Source organism: Bidens hawaiensis, unplaced genomic scaffold, assembly GCF_021521415.1.
Source record: "Bidens hawaiensis isolate Kalapana, Puna unplaced genomic scaffold, B.hawaiensis_p1.1 tig00032779_1, whole genome shotgun sequence".
Taxonomy (NCBI): domain Eukaryota; kingdom Viridiplantae; phylum Streptophyta; class Magnoliopsida; order Asterales; family Asteraceae; genus Bidens; species Bidens hawaiensis.
In genome coordinates this window covers 234,528-253,805 of record NW_027495597.1, presented here as the reverse complement: position 1 = coordinate 253,805, position 19,278 = coordinate 234,528, and the positions used below count along the sequence as shown (strand labels likewise).

General features: G+C 34.6%; 1 protein-coding gene across 1 annotated transcript; it reads right to left on the bottom strand.

Annotated features, from left to right (window-relative positions):
* Nucleotides 1–8,857: 8,857 nt before the first annotated feature.
* On the bottom strand, nt 8,858–11,272 carry LOC143584049 (putative WRKY transcription factor 58; the record flags this gene model as incomplete). Its single annotated transcript, XM_077066202.1, has 3 exons — nt 10,919–11,272; nt 9,931–10,320; nt 8,858–9,061 (listed from the first exon to the last, which is right to left on the bottom strand). Coding segments are annotated over exons 1-3 (948 nt in total), but the record flags the coding sequence as incomplete, so codon positions are not given.
* Between the last annotated feature and the right edge of the window lie 8,006 nt (nt 11,273–19,278).

Below are 19,278 nucleotides of genomic sequence, written 5' to 3'. Positions count from 1 at the left end.
ATGTAAGTCACACACAAAATTTGAGGTCCGTTGGAGAAGTCTAAGTAGGCTTTTCGGTTAAATGAGTTCTAGGGATTTCTAGCTCGGTTTTAGTAAAAAGGGCATGTAAAAGAAGATTTTGGTTCTGAAAACATTACAGGGGACTATGTGGATGGCAGGGGACATCCAGGAAAAATTTGGATTTTTCTAAGATCGTTTGGTATTTACGACATATTTAGTGTTTAAATGGTGTTTAAAAATAGATAAATAAATTTTAAATATAAGAATTAATTCTGGAAATATTTTTATAAAATTCCCCACTGTTAAAAAGTGATTTGTGCAAAATTTCAAGATCCGAGAGTAAACGGATAATTAATCGTGCTAATTATCAAACTTTTAAAGTTAAAACGCGTAAACCGGTGAAGTTCGCTTAAGCGAGCTGACTGGTGTATAGAAACCCTAAAAATGAACTATTTTCATATAAATGAGTTAAACAAGTAAAAATAAATCATCCGAAAATAATTCGGATGATTTGAGTAATTTTAACCTATTTTAACAGTTTCCGGTACGCCAAGGACGGAAACGGGTCCCGCGGCCAATCGGGATGTCTAAACCGAGCTATAATTTCACATCTTTAATTAAATTATCAGACAACCACTATTTTCGGGTCGTGTGTGACCAAACTCATTTTTGAAACATAAAAACGGATAACCGTGCTAGACACGCAAAACGAGAAAAAACGACTAATAGTAGTTGTGACCATGGAACTCTAAACGACATCACAATCTGAGTCCGGAGAAGTGTTTCTGGGTTAACCTTTCCCCCAGAACGGGTACAGTGCTGGGTTAACAGTGCCCCCAGATGTACCGGTTAACTTGGTTAAAGTTATATTAATAATAATGGTATAGTAACGATCGTAGGGATCATATTACAGATTGGACGTGTTAACTGATAATGATTGTTGTTACCTGCTTGCATGTGCTAAGGTGAGTTTCACGAGCCCCTTTTTCTGAATTGTTTTCAAATATTTTCCCGGGGCGGAAAGCGTGTTACTATTGAAATGTTTTAATACATACTGAACGTATGGATTTGCGTGTATTTATAAATATTTGATTGTACGGGAATCGTACGGAGTGAGTACAGGACTGGGTTAACAGTGTCCCCAGATGTCTTTGGAAGTGTTTCCGGGTTAACATCGCCCCCGGAGTGAGTACAGTACTGGGTTAACAGTGTCCCCAGGGGTTCCTAAAAGTGTTTATGGGTTAACATTGTCCCCGGAGTGAGTACAGTACTGGGTTAACAGTGTCCCCAGATAATATTATATTATGATATGGATTTATCATGGCTTACTAAAATTGTGAAACTCACCAACTATTCGTAGTTGACCCGTTTTCTCACATGCTTTTCAGGTACAATTAAGATGAAGTGATTGCTTACGTGCTAAGTGCTTGATGTGTGTAAGATTTGCGTGCGGGATGTTAGGAAACATTATAACAGATAGAATTATGTATCGTATTGTATGATGTGTGTATCACCTAGACGGTAATGAAATACGAGATAATGAAATTTTGAAGCATATTAATGCATTCAGTTTTCTTTATAAACAATGTGGTTGATATCAGAGGTGTCTGTCGCATCCCGTTTACGTTTCCGCTGCGGTTGCGGGGTGTTACAGAACTTGGTATCAGAGCCATTGGTTATAAAAGAATTAGGATGTCTTTAAAAGATACCTAAAATATAACCAGTAGCTCAAGTATTATAGGATCTGAATATCAACTAATAATTTATAGTGACGAGGTCTGGATGAACTTGGATGGACAAGTGAGTTGTTATGGTCCGGAACATAATAACAGACTTGTCCGCACGAGGGAATTCAGGGGAAGTCACGGGGTACATTAATAGGTAAAAATGGCAACATATGTGTAAAGTATATAATATTATTTATGTGTGCTAATGTGTATATATATATATACGTGCATATCTTGTGGGTACATGTATTGAGAAATGGGACCCGGATAAGGAACCGGGGGATGAAATAATAAAAGTACCGAGGATGCCGAAATTTCTAAGAGCATCGGTTGATGATGAGTCTGACTTATCGGGTCATAATTATGATAGTACCAAGTTAGATCTCCCGTTTGACATTAACCAGAAATATCTAGTAACCGTCACTCCCAACCAAAATTGATGAATCCCTTACCCTACCAACACCGGTACCGTATATCCTAATAACCCCAGATGTTCACCCGAACCGTCGACCCTCACGTACGGACGGATCCGTACCTGAACCCATTCTTATTCCATTAAGGTAAATAAATAAATAAAATAATAGTAATAATAAATTTGATAATAAATCAGCAAATAAAAATAATATATAGAAATATATATGTATTTCTACCGTATATCCTAATAACCCCAGATGTTCACCCGAACCGTCGACCCTCACGTACGGACGGATCCGTACCTGAACCCATTCTTATTCCATTAAGGTAAATAAATAAATAAAATAATAGTAATAATAAATTTGATAATAAATCAGCAAATAAAAATAATATATAGAAATATATATGTATTTCTCACTCTCAAACATATGAGTCATACCACCTCCAGATCGAGAATTACCGATCTCAACGAACCTAGAACGCCTGAGGACATTGACTGAGCAAGTGATAGAGATTCCCATAATAGTAATTAATAATATTTGAAGGCAACCCATATTGCGCGATTACCTTGAACCTTGCAACTCCCTATGTTATCCTTATATCCGTTAGATGCCTACGCCCATGTATGCTCGAATAGGATGATTACCCATACACAAAGAGGTGTTGGAGTCATTATAGCATAGTTGGTTGTTCGTTCGTAGATGGTATACCGTGTATGCCGGATATACAAATAGACACGGATATTATAACTCCGTGGTACGTAATCGTTTGGTGCTCACGGTGAGCATGTATCGGTTATGATGACATGCAGAAGGATATTGAAATCAAGCCTGTTAAACATTAATCTTTGTTGAGAAAGATCTATACGTCGGTTGGTGACAAGGATTATGAAACATATTTGAACGTTAACCGACGTCAGGTTAAGTCCATATGTTATTATATTTGTGGGACATATATATTAGATACTGATAGGTGTAATATGTATGATAATATTTGGTGTGTATGTGTACCTGCTATCATGATTGAGCTGGTAACGAGTTATACGGTGAGATTAGTATTGATTACTGCTTCCGGGATGAGTACGGCAGAATGACATAAAAAGAGTAACTCCAATGATGGAGATTGATATGATTCAGTTGATTGCTCAAAGATGGCAGATGATGATACCGAATGTCGTATCATAGATCACTGCTAGTGTTGATGCAAATGTGATCGCAAGATTGTAGATCGAGCAATCACATGAATATGAATATTTCAATTCTTGGTGGTATTACTAAAAGTGATAATGTTCCACCGAATACTATTATGACTACAAGTATTAGTTATAAACTAAACATGAATAGTAGTCGTAATGAATTAGATCCGGTATGAAGGATATGTCTGTTGATTGTGTTAAGGAAATTATTAATAGTTTACTGATGGTAAAGGGAGGAATAGATTAGTGAGTGGATAGAAAAGAACGAAATGGTTAAGGATATTGGTATGAGTCTAGAACATTGTGTAGTGAAATATGCTATAGATATGTTGGTAGATTATGTTGTATCGTGATGGAACACGATGGTACAAAATTATAGTTAGAAAATTGTTACTCAGATGTTATGGTCGGAATTTAAAATTCTTGGGCTAGAACACTTTTATTCGAGTAATTAAGTTCAGAGATTGGAAACTGAGCTATGAAAGGTAGAAATGTTGTGTGCTGATCACTTGGAACACGCTAATCGTTTGAAGGAATTGTCATGTCTGGTAACCTGGCTAATTACTCCTGAAACTAAGCGAAGTGAGCGCAATATTGAGGACTAACTCCATCGATAAAGAGTATAGTCAATCCTTTAAAATATACAACCCTTGAAAGGGTTGTGTCGCAAGCCATCATTGATATATTTTACTCTATGGGAAGTGGACTGGAAGGACGTTAGGTGAGACGTCGAGTAATAAAGAAGAGAAATGATAAAGGTATAGTGCAAGATAGGCTTTGAATAAGTAGGTATGTCCTACAACCCAGAATTATACTAAGACTAGTTCTGGTGTGAAAACATGAACCACATGAAGGGTCCTTCCCTAACTGTGGAAAATTTGGTTATCGGCAAGAAGAAGAATGTCGAGTGATAGTAGGCCACGGGTGTGGTAAAGATGGACGTAATGCCCCATTTGTAGAACCAATTGAAGCCATGTGAATCGGCAACCCCAACCCATTCATGTACAACCACTCCGAACCCAACAACTTCAATAACAATCCATCCGAAGAAATCAAATTATGCCAAACAGTTGTACTTGCTATGAATGTGGCAGTACAGAACGTTTCAAGAGAGATTGCCCAAAGTTGAACCAAGGTGTCGTGGAAGATGAACCTCATGACAAGCATCAACCTCTGATCAAGCAAGGAGCCGTGCTTTTGTGAGTAATTCAAATAAAGCACGTCATGATCCAAAAGTGGTATTAAGTACGTTGTAGTTTTAAATCAATAGGCTTCAGTGATATTTTTACGGTCGTCGATAGAAGTTAGTTCCTGCTAACCTCCTACCCTTTGGAAAGATACCGATTAGTGAAACTATAGAACCCTATACTGTAGAATCGCTAAAGGTAAATCCCTAATGGTTAACTAAATTGTACGGAATTGTCCTATTATTCTGAACGATTAACCTTTCCTTATTGACCTACGACCAGTAAAGCAAAGAAGTTTTGACGTAATAGTTAGCATGGATTGGCTAACTCAACATGAAGCAGAAATCAAATATGAAAAGAAGATGATTAGAAGCTCTCTTTCGGACGATGAAGCGATTAAATACAGAGAAAAGTGTACGATATTATGTTGCCACTCAAATCTCATCTTGAGATGTTATAATATTTACGACAAGAGGACGTGGTGTATTTAACAAACGTGATTGCCAAAGTATTTAAAAGAAAACATATAGAAGATATCCCGGTGGTACGCAAATTTCCACAAGTTTTCCCAGAAGAACTCCCTGGATTACCGCCAACCAGACAGGTCGAATTCAGAATCGATTTAATGTCTCAAGCTGGCCCTGTTGCTAAAGCACCCTACCGACTTGCACCGTCCGAGATGCAAGAATTATCCAATTAGTTACAAGAATTGTTGGATAAGATTTTATACGACCTAGTTAGTCACCATGGGGTGCACCAGTTTTAATTGGGAAATGAAGGACGGAAGTGTTAGGATATGTGTTGATTAGGGAGAATTGAATAAAGTGACGATCAAGAATAGGTATTCACTTCTTCGAAGTAAATGATCTGTTTAACCAACTGCAAAGGGCGATTTATCTTTAGAAAATTGATCTTATATATAGTTATCACCAAATGAAAAATCCAAGAGGAGGACGTTGCAGCAACAGCGTTGCGGACTCGCTACGGCCATTATGAATTCTTATTCATGCCGTTCGGGTTAACAAATGCGCAGGCAGTATTCATGGAACTCATGAATCGAGTCTGTAAACCTTACTTTGACAAATTTGTCATAGCATTCATTGATGATATTTTGATATATTCGCAACGTAAAGAAGAGCACGAACGACGATTAAGGAAAATTGTGGAAGTGTTAAAACAAGAAGAGCTATACGCGAAGTTTTCAAAATGTGATTTTGAATAAAGAAGGCATAATCCCTTGGTCATGTTGTAAAGCAACAAAGATTTCACAAAGATCCAAATAAGATAGAAACCATTAAAATTGTGCCAAGCGCCGATTTTAAGTCTCCCCGATGGAGACGATGGTTTTGTCGCGTATTGTGACGCATCGCGTAAAGGGTTAGGATGCGTGTTGACGCAGTATATTAAGGTTATAGCATATGCTTCCCGACAGTTAAAAGTACACGAGTAAAATTACACTACTCACGACTTAGAACTGGGAGCGGTTATCTACGCACTTAAAATGTGGAGACATTGTCTCTACGATACGAAGTGCACCATCTTCACCGATCATAAAAGTTTGCAGCACATATTTGATCAGAAGGAACTGAATATGAGGCAACGAAGATGGGTCGAGTTGTTAAGCGATTATGACTGTGACATCCGTTATCACCCTGGCAAGGCTAACGTCGTAGCCGATGCCTTGAGTAAGAAAGATCGGGTTAAGCCATTACGAGTGCGAGTGCTGGGGATGATAGTCCAGTCGAACCTTCGAACCTGATTCGAGTCGCTCAACGTGAGGCGTTGAAAGAGGAACAATTGGAAAAGAAGGAATCTTACGGCAATGAGGAGAATTTCGAACAGCGCGTGGACTAAATTCTCTACTTCAAAAATCGGGTTTGGATCCCGACCCTCCATGACCTTCGTGAATTAATCATTGACGAAGCGCATAGATCGAAATAATCCATACATCCGGGATCGGATTTGACTATTGATGATACGGATATCTGAAAGGATTTTTATTAATGGTCGAGTTTGGAGAAAGATATGGTTACGTGTGTTGGTGAATATTGAGTTATGCAAGAGATAAGGCTGCACACCGAAAACCCTAGGGAACGCCACAACGACAGAAAATTCGCCAATGATAGTGGGAATAAATTACAATGAATTCTTGCCTAAATTCCTGATGGTGAAATGGTATCTCGTCGTGGAGTGCCATTTTCAATTACCTCAGATCAAAATAGTCATCCTACTTCCATTATTGGAAGGCGGGGAAGGAAGCATCGAGAGCTTGAAGCTTTTTATGGGTGAAGTAATTATCACCAATTTGTTAAATTGAAAATGGGCGTCAATCAAGCCATAAGATTTGAATTGATTCGAGAAACAACCAATCGGATTTATAATATTTAAGAGAAGTTGAAAGTAGCGCGAGGTTGGCAAAGGATTTATGCCAACGTTCAAAGGAAACCATTGTCACTGAATAGAGGTGACAAGGCATTTTAAGGCATCACCTAAGAGAGAGGTGATATGAGGTTTGGCAAAACCGAAAATAGCTTCTTAATATATTGGATCCCATGAGAACTATCTCCATGGTTGGTCACTTAGTTTATCGATTAAAGTACTCCAGGGGCTAAGTACTATACATGATATTTTGCCATGTATACGGATTGAAAAGTGCCTAAGCGATGAGGCAACGAAAGTACTAGTAATAGAGGTACTCATAGAAGACATGCTTGATATCATAACTAATTCCGTAGAGATAGTAGACGGGAAAACTAAACAGTTTGGACATACCAAGCTTTATTAATTAAGGTTAAGTGGAATTCACAGCGAGGACAAGATTATACTTCGTAACTCGAGGGTGAATTCTGAAGGAAAAACCCCCCACCTTTCTCTCGAAAGGAGATAGTGGGCGTGTAAAATTTCGAGGAAGAAATTTCTTAACGGGGGGAGAATGTAACGATTCCGACGAAACCAGGTATACCTTAACCGGTAGACGTTAGTTACGTCATATGTAATGTCGGGTACATGAGTTACCATAGTAATTATACGAGAAAACATGGTTCATTGTATTGATTGTACGTGAATATATAATTCACCATATTGAATATGCGATCAAACGATCGATAGTTATTGAAACCCGAATGAATCGAGGGTTCAATTATAGACGAGATATATGATATTTAGTGATGTTACGAAGTATTAAAGCTTCGGGATAAGTGGATTAAAGCACAGAAAAAGGATTTCGATTTAATAGTACGTCGGTACGTTAAACGAAACCTTTAATACCAAACTGAGCAAGAGACGATCGATCAAGCCGAAAAAGATGCGTAAACGTGTCACAAAGCTTTTAAAACTAAACTATTCTCGTATAAAAATGCGTAATTAAATCGAACCAAAAGATGGGTATTCGAGTACAAACTTCCAGTTAAAACACATTGTAAAACATAGAGGAGTGCAACCATATTCTTTTCACAAAGAGAACATGGTCGCGTTTGAAAACTTAAAGTTGTGCTTCATATGGCGTTGAAAGTGGTATGCTTTGGGTTAATAGAGTCCATGCTCTTTCCTAACTCTCCAGGTAAGCAACCAGGTCCCGCGTCTAATTGGGATTTATACGCATTGCTTATCCTTAGGTTTCAATAACCTTGGTGTCAAGAGTTTCGGAAAACGGGCACGTCCCCCTTACAGTTTAGTACATACCTGCCATAACGAAACCATCTTTAAGAAGAAAAAATATCGGACAACCAAATATCAAAAATTTGATTATTGAAAATCTTTGCGTTAAACATAAAGCTTTAGACTTGTGTGTGCTTGTGTAATTGAGGTAATTGAATCATCAGTATAATAGTATTTGCGTACATGAGGCATAAAAAGTAATAATAACCAAATAATGTGCATTGAACAATCAAATAAGGCTCACATAATTTCTAATCATGCAACCTAAACAATTAAGCAAATAAACTATAACCTACTAGAACACTACGTCTAATGTCCTATCTTATAGCACGGCTCTGATACCAATCTGTAACACCACGGCTAAACCGGAAACACCTGAGTGTGACGTACAGATTGCCCAAAACACATGTGACACTATTAAGTGACAATATTATCATTAATTCATTCCAAAGCATCAAGTACACAAGTTATTTCAAATGAACAAACACAAGGGAAAAGAAACAAAACAATCATCTTCTTGTTTATTATCTAGATAACCTAACTTCTAGAATCCTCTTCATTTCATCCTCTAATGAAAGTACCTGTAGCATATATATAAAATAAAGTCAACTAATTGAATAGTTGGTGAGTTCACACAATTTAAATACTATATAAAAACTATACAATTCCATGAATACTTGTGTAAACACATAAGGGTTCTTTACACTAGAAATAATGGTCCATGAGTGTAAAGAATAAATGAGGTTTTTTCCAGTTGGGATTGTGCACCACTTGAATCTATCGTCTAATATATCAACTTCACTTCTTGTTTGCAACACAATTTTCGGCTCAGCCACCATTACTCGAGATGAGCTAGCCCGGTCCACGCACCCAATGCCTGTCTTCCTGCACACCATCATAAAACTCATCAAAAGAAACAAAAAAGGCCACGACTAGGTCAATACAACTAATACAACATTATACTAAGCAATTCTATTAGATTTGTTGCTTAACTAATTGACTGTTTATCAAAAGAAAACATTTTAATTAATAAAAATGTGTAAATTCGAAGATAATTTATTTTTTTGTATTGTATAACTATTATCTTTTTCAGTTCTTTTTGCATTTCATTTTATGTAAAGTTAATTTGCTCTAATAATTTATATAGGCTTGTTTCTGATATAAATCTAAACAGACAATATCATTAAAAATATTTTACTTTGCAGTGAAATGCATTAAAATGAAGTTATTGCAAAAATAAGTATTTATTGTCTTATAATATAAAAAAAAATACGTTATATTAGACGCAACTCGATCAGTTTTCATTGAATACATAGAAAAAGAAAATCCAAACAAAGCTTTATATGTATAGTTTTATTAAATATTAAATATTATAAATTATTAAAAAACAAAAAAATAATAATTGACTGATTGTCCCTGTGATTTAGTCATATTATAACCAAAACTTTAGTTCACAAGTTTCTAAAAAGTACCAAGTTTTGGATCAACTATTTGCCAAAACATGACCCCAGTGGCAGTGGTCCTCGGAAGAATAGTTGTAATATGTTCCTTGTAACATAAATCATCGTGTTATTACAAAAATAATTATATATAAATGGATGATATTTCAAAAAAAAAAAAAAAACTATGGTATTTTAAAATTACCATGAGTTTGAGGAGAGAAGATTTCTAAAAATATTTATTACAAACTGTTTTAGTAATTACTTTCAATACCAGAAAACAGTTGTAAAAAGGTAGGATATATATATACTTGCCTTTTCTTTAGATTAGCCGCATGGTCACCCGTAACCTCATTTGCTACCACATGGTTAACAATTTGTTGACCAGGGTTTGCTGCTTTTTGTACAAAACTCATGTGTTGGTCAATGGTTGCACCATATTTGGCTTGCGCGTGATCTGGTTGCGGTTCATGGTTATGTTGACCTCTATAGATGATGTCACTGATATCGCCACCAAGAAAGTGACCGATATTTTTCGTTGCTGGGCAGTTAGTTTGCGTGCATTTGTAGTAGGTGCGAGGAAGCTCGCTCGCCTTTACTTGTTTCTGCCCGTATTTCCTCCATTTGTACCCGTCGTTAGCGGGCCGAGTTATACGTACAACAGATTCATGCTTTGAGTTATCGGGTTGAGAGTCCAAATCCTAACCAAGCTGAATAACGTCAAAAACTCTTTATATTTTTATTAAATAAGTATATTTTTATATTTTAAAACCAAGAGTGTCCATCAAACTAGCCGTTCATTGGTTCACTGGTCAGACTAGACGGACATATAGAAATGGATGATGTAACAAATTGAATTAGATAAAAAAAAACTATACTATAATAAATCAAATTAGATAGAAAAACTAACTAGTGTTTGACAAGTGTCTTTTGACGTAATAAATTTTAATCTTGATGTAACAGATTTTCAATGTTAGGGCACCTAATTTTCATATGGCACAGCACATATTTTCAAGGTCTAAATCTGTTGTGCCGGCACACCGTGGTGTATCATGTAAAGCTTGGCTGAAACAATTAGATAACTAAAAACTAAGAAAAATCAAAAGATATTTTTGTAAAAGTAAAAATTCATGGCTCTTTTGGTAAACTTACCAATCAAAATGGTTATTTTGTTAAACTTAATGAGTGTCGGTTCTGGTTAAAAACTACTTTTTTTTTTTACAAAAACTATTACTAAAACTGTAAATGTGTACATTTACAATACAAAAAAAAAGAAAAAAAAAAGAAATTTAAATTCACCTGTTGATATTTTTGCATGTCATCTTGTAATTCTTTTTGACAATTTGAAGTTAAATCCTGGTAAAGTATAGGAGCAGGCAGGTTTCCGGCATCGGTTATCGGAAGTGTTTCAATCAAAAGTTGAGAAAAAGAGCGGAGATCGGTGTCGGGATAGTGATCCGAGAAAAAGTTTGAGACAAGTGTCATAGGCCCGGGACTAAGGCTGATTGCCAAGTTATCAAAAGAAGACCGTGGTGGTAGCGTTAGCATTGGTGGAAGGTATGCTTGTGGTGGTGGTACGGCCGCCTCTCCGTCACAGCCTGTCTCCGCCATATGATAGGTATATGGTTGTGTATGACGTTTGGTTTGTGACATATAAAGTGAAGATATATAGTATTATAGACTTACAGTAATGCGTTATGTACAAAATATCATGTCTGTTGAATAATAAATGTAAAGGGACCTTTCGGCATTAATTGGAAACCAATCATCATCTTGTCCACGGACCTTTTACAAGTTTTGTATTCTGTGAAAAAGAAATATAATGTATTTTTTTTATTATAATGCACAAGAAGGTAAATGTATAAAATAATATTAACATAAGAACGTTGGAAGCACTATTAATATACTAAAATTAAGATGTTTGAAAAAATACCAACTACAATATCACAGTATCAATCTACATAAGTAATGTATTATAATAATAAAGAAAAAACACTAATAATAACAATAAAATAATCAAAATTAGCAACAAAATAATAACAATAAATACTTAACATAAGAAAAAACATAATAATAACAACAAAATGTAAATCAACAAATACTAAAAACGTCTCATAATCGGAAATCAACAGTTACGAAAAAAAACAGCAAACACTTATCAAAACAAACATAATAATAACAGCAAATTGGTTTGCACTGTTTTATGTTAAGAATGATTTGTATTTAATCCTGAAACTTATAATGCATATATAAATGAGTTTTATAACATCTTTGAATTTCTTTAACATATCACAGACAGGCCATTAGCCTGTCGAATCATCTCAATTCCTAGAGCATGGCCCGTCCACAAAAGAAAGCTCGTGCCTAAGTCCACCATATCTATCCCGATCAAAAAGACATCTTCAGAAGAAAACCCACTATAGACAAGAAAACACTCTTGCCCGACCTATAACTTCTTTTTTTTATCGCATATGACGAATTGATTTAATGATTTATAATACATCAATTCTCAACTCCTAATAAATTATATTTTCTGTAAATTTAGTATATAATGAATTTCTCAAATTCAAAATTCAATTTTGCATAGAATTTATTAAACTAAAGAGCACTATCAAGAGGTCAAAGTAAGCAGGGATGCAATGTGTAAGATAAAAAGAAGAGGAGTGCGCTGAGCGACGGCCATACCAGCGCAGCAGTGAGGGTGAACTGGCGGTGGGTATACCGCATGGTTTTACATGGTATTTTGGACCACCATACTAATATAAAGCATATAACGCATACTTTCTACATATCCAAATAGAAACCGAATATTGTGGGTGGCCTGATTTAAAAGCAAATCGATAGGTATGTTTGGCAAAACTAGCTGGTGGCTGTTAACTAAAAGCTAGCTGAGATGGCTGAAAGCTGTTAGCTATAGCTTTTTAAATATTTTTAGGTGTTTGGCATAGTAGCAAAAGATTTTAATAAAACTAGCTGCGTGTCCGCGTGGTGCGGCGGAATGGGCGTACACCCAAACATCAACCGCATAATCAGTGTCAGTATATGATTTACCTGATAACAATGCATACATAACCCGGATGTAGACTGTAATTCATGGAAAGGCAGTAAGCATGTAACTGATGTCGAAAATCAAGAAACAAAACAGAAATATAAAGTAATTTAAAATAGATAACTTTTTAAACCAACGTATTTTGATCTGAATCCTTTTCTGAACAGGCATTGTTCTAATCTGAAACATGTTCTGATCTGACCCCTTTTGTCTCAAAAGCATACTGACATGAACCGAACTAATTTAACCCTTTTTGTATCGACTCGTTCTGACCCTAATTCGGTCGTACGCATAACTCGAGCTCACCTGACTCGAATTGTTACCTATCCTAACCGATAATTACGTAGTATGTTAATTTTTTAAAGGTAACGAAGTATAACAATATCATACTCAAATTAAAGACAATAAAATGCTCGTTTTTATGATGTAATTTGTTTAAAAAATTATTAACGTGTGAAAAAGTTACGGACCCTAAAAAAGTCGTGGTGGGTAGTTAGTTTTGAACAAGGGTTAAATGTGTAACTATTATATAAATTAACAAAAATTGATAGAAGTTCAAGTACCAAACTTGTAAATTCAAATGTAAAAGCTTCTAGTTTTTTTCTCAAATGCTAGTAATAGTAGCGTTCAAATATGAAGCTTTTTCTACCGACCTAAAAGCTTGAAGTTACTTTAACCAAATAAAGCTTTTTATTAAATATGAGTTTTTTTTAAAAAATTTTGAAGTAGAAGCTCCTAGAATCTCCTAAAATCTCATTGCCAAACATACACGATGGGTATGTTTGGCAAAACTAGCTGGTAGCTGTTAGCTGTAAGTTGGAAGCTGAAGGCTGAAGGCTGGAAACTGGTAGTTGTTAGCTGTAACTTTTTAAATATTTAGGTGTTTGGCAAAGTAGCAGAAGTTTTTAATAAAACTAGCTAGGTTCCCACGTGGTGCGGCGGAATGGGCGCACAACCTAACATCAACTGCATAATCAGTGTCGGTACATGATTCACCTGATGACAGTGCATACATAACCTGAATGTTGACGTGTAATTCATGGAAAAACAGTAATCTTGTAAATGATGTCGAAAATCAAGAAACAAATCAGAAATATACAGTAATTTTAAATAGATAATTTTTAAACCAATATATTTTGATATGAATCCCTTTCTGAACATGCACTGTTCTAATATGAAACATGTTGTGACCTGATCTCTTTCGACTCAAAAGCGTATCGACACGAATCGAACTAATTTAACCCTTTTTGTATCGACTAGTTCTGACCATAATTTGGTCTTACACATGACTCAAGTTCATCTGACTCGAATCCTAATTTCGTCTTACACATGACTCGAGCTCACCTGACTCGACTTTTTACCAATCCTACCCGATAATCGCGTAGTATGTTAATTTTTTAAAGTTAAAGAAGTATGACAATATCATATTCAAATAAAAGAGAATAAAATGCTCGTTTTTATGATGCAATTTGTTTCAAAAATTATTAACGCTTGAAAAAGTTATAGCTCCTAAAAAAGTCGTGGGGGTAGTTAGCTTTGAATAAGGGTTGAATGTGTAAGTATAATACAAATTAACAAAAGTTGATATAAGTTCAAGTACTAAACTTGTAAATTTAAATGTAAAAGCTTGTAGCTAGCTTTTTCTCAAACACTACCAATACTAGCGTTTGAAAAATGAGCTTTTTCTACCAATCTAAAAGCTTGAAGCTACTTCAACCAAACAAAGCTTTTTATTAAATACGAGCTTCTTCATAAAAGCTTAAAGCTTGAAGCTCATAAAAGTTCACTGCCAAACATACCTGATATTAGAACAAGTAAGTTGTATTGGTATTAAACGGTTTCGATTCAATTCTATTTTAGATTTAATCAAATATAAAACCAAAAATGAAACACGCTAACGTAGTAATGATAAATGCAAATCTCATGGTGTATCTTTCTATCTATATAAATGTCAACCGAAAAAATCCTAGGTGTCGCTTTTCGGGTGCTCGCCAGTCCTCTCAAGCCACAAAATTGCTTGATTTGTGATTTAAGGCCTTTTATGTGTTTGAACCGAATGAGTATGGGTCTTAATAAGCACAGATTGTCCTTAAACCATTAACTTCTAGAAGTGGGAGTACCTTAAAACACACCAAGATCCTGTTAAACTAAATTTTATTATGCTTTCCTTTACACTTACAAGAACAAGAAATATGATTAGCTTCCGATTTAGGATTTGTTTTTCATGCGTATTAATTTGATTAGCTTTCATTCTAGGATTTGTCAGAGAAGGGAGCGAAGCTGAGGCCGAAGAGGAGGTATGAGGTCCGGAACGTCGAAACAAGCGGGTGTAATAACAAATTTTACTTCCTAAATATATACTTGGTTTTTCGCATTTAAAAGTATAAAATTAACCTAATTAATTTCTTCACTCATCAAAAGCCAATGATAATTGTCATGAAGATTATGTGGTGTGGGGTGGTACCCCATGTCATCTCACCTTAAATCCTAGTTAAATGCCAAGCCGTGCTAGTTAAAGAGGGACACCAAAGTGAGGAGCGCTATGTTAGATTAGTTTTTATGTTAGTAAAGAAAAAATATGATAATATAATAAACCTATAATTATATGAGTACCTGTAACAACATAAAGATTAGTTATCGCAAGAGAGAATGATGTAGACGCATGATTGTCAGCTTGATCGAGTTTCCCTTTATGATGTATAATTAAGGATAAGAATTAAAGTTATTAAGAGGAACCTGGTTATGGGAGAGAGGAAGCACAAAAAAGTTTTATGTGTGTGTGATTAGGTTATGGTGTTAACTTATTCTCGTCCTTTATATACACCCAAGGGGAAACTCTTATTGGATAGTAAGGGCAATATGTTTCATCAATAATAATCAAACTAATACAAAATATACTGTAATTAATATTTTGTTCCATTATAATATAAATGATTATAATGGCCACATATAAATATATATAATTATATATTTATTCTTAAATTCTCCCACTTGGCGGAGTAATTTTTATAAGTATTAGATAAGCCTGATCAGGAGTTACCACTCATTTTAGCTTTAAACTCAAACAGGAGTAGAGAAATAGTCATTGGATTGAACTTCAGCTCAAGACCCCCATTAAGCATACTGCAGTCCTTATTTAAAACCTAAGTAGTTATGATCAAAATTTTCAAGTAAGCCATTCTGAACGTTTGATTTGAATAGCATTTTGTCTATACGTCATTATGCATGCATAACATATTAAAAGACATACAAAATCAAAGTTGGTGAGAAAAAATTAATAGTTAATCATTCATAATATGATATGCAGTTGTCATGGTCATCAATAAACCCGCCATGATTATAAGTGCTTTCATAATACTTATGGGCGATGGACCTTTAGTTATAGGATCCTTAAGCATATCATGACTGTATTCGATATGAAAAGTTAGTTTTCTCAATTCGTTCATAAATGATTAACTAGTTTCATATCAAATTTATTGCAGCACCTCTCGAAGTGTTACTGTTTAAGAAAACATGGTAGCTGACTTTATCACAGTAAGTCTTTAATATATAATTTATATGGAGTTTAATAGACTTATGAGCCCATTAATAAATATTCATCAATATTTATTGACAATTGAGTTGTGATTAATCAACATATTATGTTGTTATAACTTAGGTTATTGTTATAGGCTCATTATGACTCATCCATGAGATAGATTTATCAGTTGACAAAAGAATATATCCTGAAAATTACATTTTTTTTATCTTTGAGTATAACAACGTTTAGAGTTATCAGTCGGTTTGAATTCTCACTTCTTTCTTTAAATTATAGTCTTTTATTTCCTTTAAAGATATTTTATTACTCTTTTAGATGCTTCACTTAATGAAGCACAATTAAATAATCTCATTGATCCAATTATCCTCTAAAGGAGAGAAATATTTATTGTTACATGTGTAAGGACTCATTTAAGGTCAAACTTATGGAACAAAACTAACGTCTCTTTGGGGCTATCTTAGAATGTTATGATATCTAGCACGTAAGTGATATCTCTAAGATCTATCATATCAAAGCATATGTGAACAATGTTTTTGTCAAAAGAATGTCATTTAATAAGTAAAAATTTGTTTTCGTTTCTCCCACTCATCTTGAGGTAGGTACATTAATCCACTTGATTCTTGACGAAGATAATTGTTTTAAGATTTCAGCACATTATGATGTTTGCATTAACCCATACATGGATTTTGGTGATTTGCATACTAACTGTTCATTGACCTTCTATTTAGAACTTTTAGGTTGTTTGATGAACATGTAAATATGTAAGTCATTTGTTAGGGAAAGTTGTTTTAATGTTCATTTAATGTACAATGATGACCCTCAAAGAAATTTTTTGTAATATAAGTAAGAAGATCTTTGATGATTTATTCTCTTAAATATAACCTTTAAAAAACAATTGTGCTTGTTAGTGTCTTAACGTTTTTATTAGGATTTGTTTTAGTTACGAACACTCTTGGGTGATTCAACCAAATACAAACGTTATTCTGACTTATGGAGTCAATTTTTGCTAATAAAATATTTATTCAATTTAGAAGATTGATTGATGCTAATGGTTTTAATAGAAAAGGTAGGATCAGTAAACTAACAAACATCCATTTCAACTTTAGTTAGGAAGGTTACATAATCATCAATATTAGTAGGTTTAAAAACTAGATGACCCATGAGTTGATTATTGGGTTTATTAGAAGTTTCAGTTTTATAGATTAGCCATTGTTTAGATTGTTGTCTATTTTTGTATTTTAAATGTGTAAGAGTTGGTGTAGTATGGTGTACAACAGGTGTAATCAGAGTTAAATTTTAACTCTCTTTCCCCGCCTCTTGTGCTTCTGGCGTGTCATTATAAGGACATTTAATGCCCCCCCCCCCCACTGACCTTAGAAGCCTTTAGAAATTCACAGTATTAGGGTCAATTTGTAAAGACCAATATATTTTAATAGAGAAACAACTTAATGATGACGTGAGTCGTTGTAGTTTCTCTTATTTAAGGATTATTTTAGTAACAGATCTGACTATGCCCACATTTACGCAACAATGAAACTTTTATATGGGTAGCATTAAATTCCAAGTAAATAAGTTTTAATGGAACAATGTCGTCATGGAGCACTGTCTTGTACAAGAGGTGTAAATCGAGATTCTATCAAGTTTTCACTCCCCACCTCTTGTAAATCTTGGAAGTTATGATTAAGATACTTAATGCTCCCACTTATCTTCGATATCTCAAGGAAAGCTACATGGGAAGTTTCAAAGATGTACGTGATCTAGGAACCTGTCATACATATCTTAGACTTTATTTGATTTTGTTAACGTCCATATGTCATAAGAAACTTTGGACATTTGTAATACCCTTGGCAAACACAACATCGTCCCACTCTTAGGCTATCCCACATCGGCCGTGGACAAGAGAGATCCTTGGTTCATAAGTAATGTCCTGCCTCTTAACATCACCAACGCGTTTTGGGCTTAGTTGGCTGTGGAGCACATGAAAACTCCACAGTTAAGCGCGCTTAGGTGGAAGTAGTACTAGGATGGGTGACCACCTGGGAAGTCTCTACCTGGGCAACCAAAACAAAGCCGTGAGTTCCCGGATGGGCAGCCCATTGGGGGAAAAGCGGACAATATTGGTGGTACGAGAGGCCGGGATGTTACAACATTTATAGAAGAAATCATATTAAGTATATATAAATGGATCTCTTTAAAACTGAGAACCATATAAGACAGATTAGACACAAGTGGATAGTCTTATAAATGATAAAATAATTATGTCTTAATATTTCGTTTTGTCACGTAATGTTTACGGCATGTAACACATGATATTAAATCACTGAAAATGAGATTAGATGAAAAATTATCCTCATCAACCATGTCATAATTTCTCATGAAATTTGGTTTTATCGACAAAATTTATAGATTTCATTTGTCTTTTGTTAGACTCTCATTTGCATGATAAAAAAAGGTGAGAATGTGTACAGTATTATCTAGTTATATCTTATAAATGTTTCTACTAATATATTGATAATGCATAATATGAGAGTTTAAGGTAATGGCGACATTATGTTGGCTATGTAAATCTTAGAACTGTCATAATGTAGCTTAAATATTGATACTGAATTCCGAATAATCTCAAGAATTTGTTAGGTATAATAAGCGTAATTAGAAGACAGTTTATTATGATTCCAATAGCTATAATATTTAAATTTGTCACTAACACTCATATTAGTTATTAGTTTATTTATGGTAAGGAAATGTATAAAACTACACACAGCATATCATGTGTTAATTGAAATACTAAGATTAGCATACTTAAATATCATTGATATACCACTACCTAATTTAGCCAACTATTCTTTTTGAATTATGGATGGTCTTGTTGCTAATGCCTAGTCTAATGACATATTTCTGCAGTGGGAGTTCTCCTTGAAAATTTAAAAGTTAAAAGTAATACTTGTAGTTTGTTCACGGATCTTAGAATTACTTTTAGGTTTTAGTGTAAGTGAGTTGAATAATATCTTATTTTTCAATGCCAGACATTTCTTTTCCTGTACACATGTTGCTAATTAACACACTCTTTTTTCT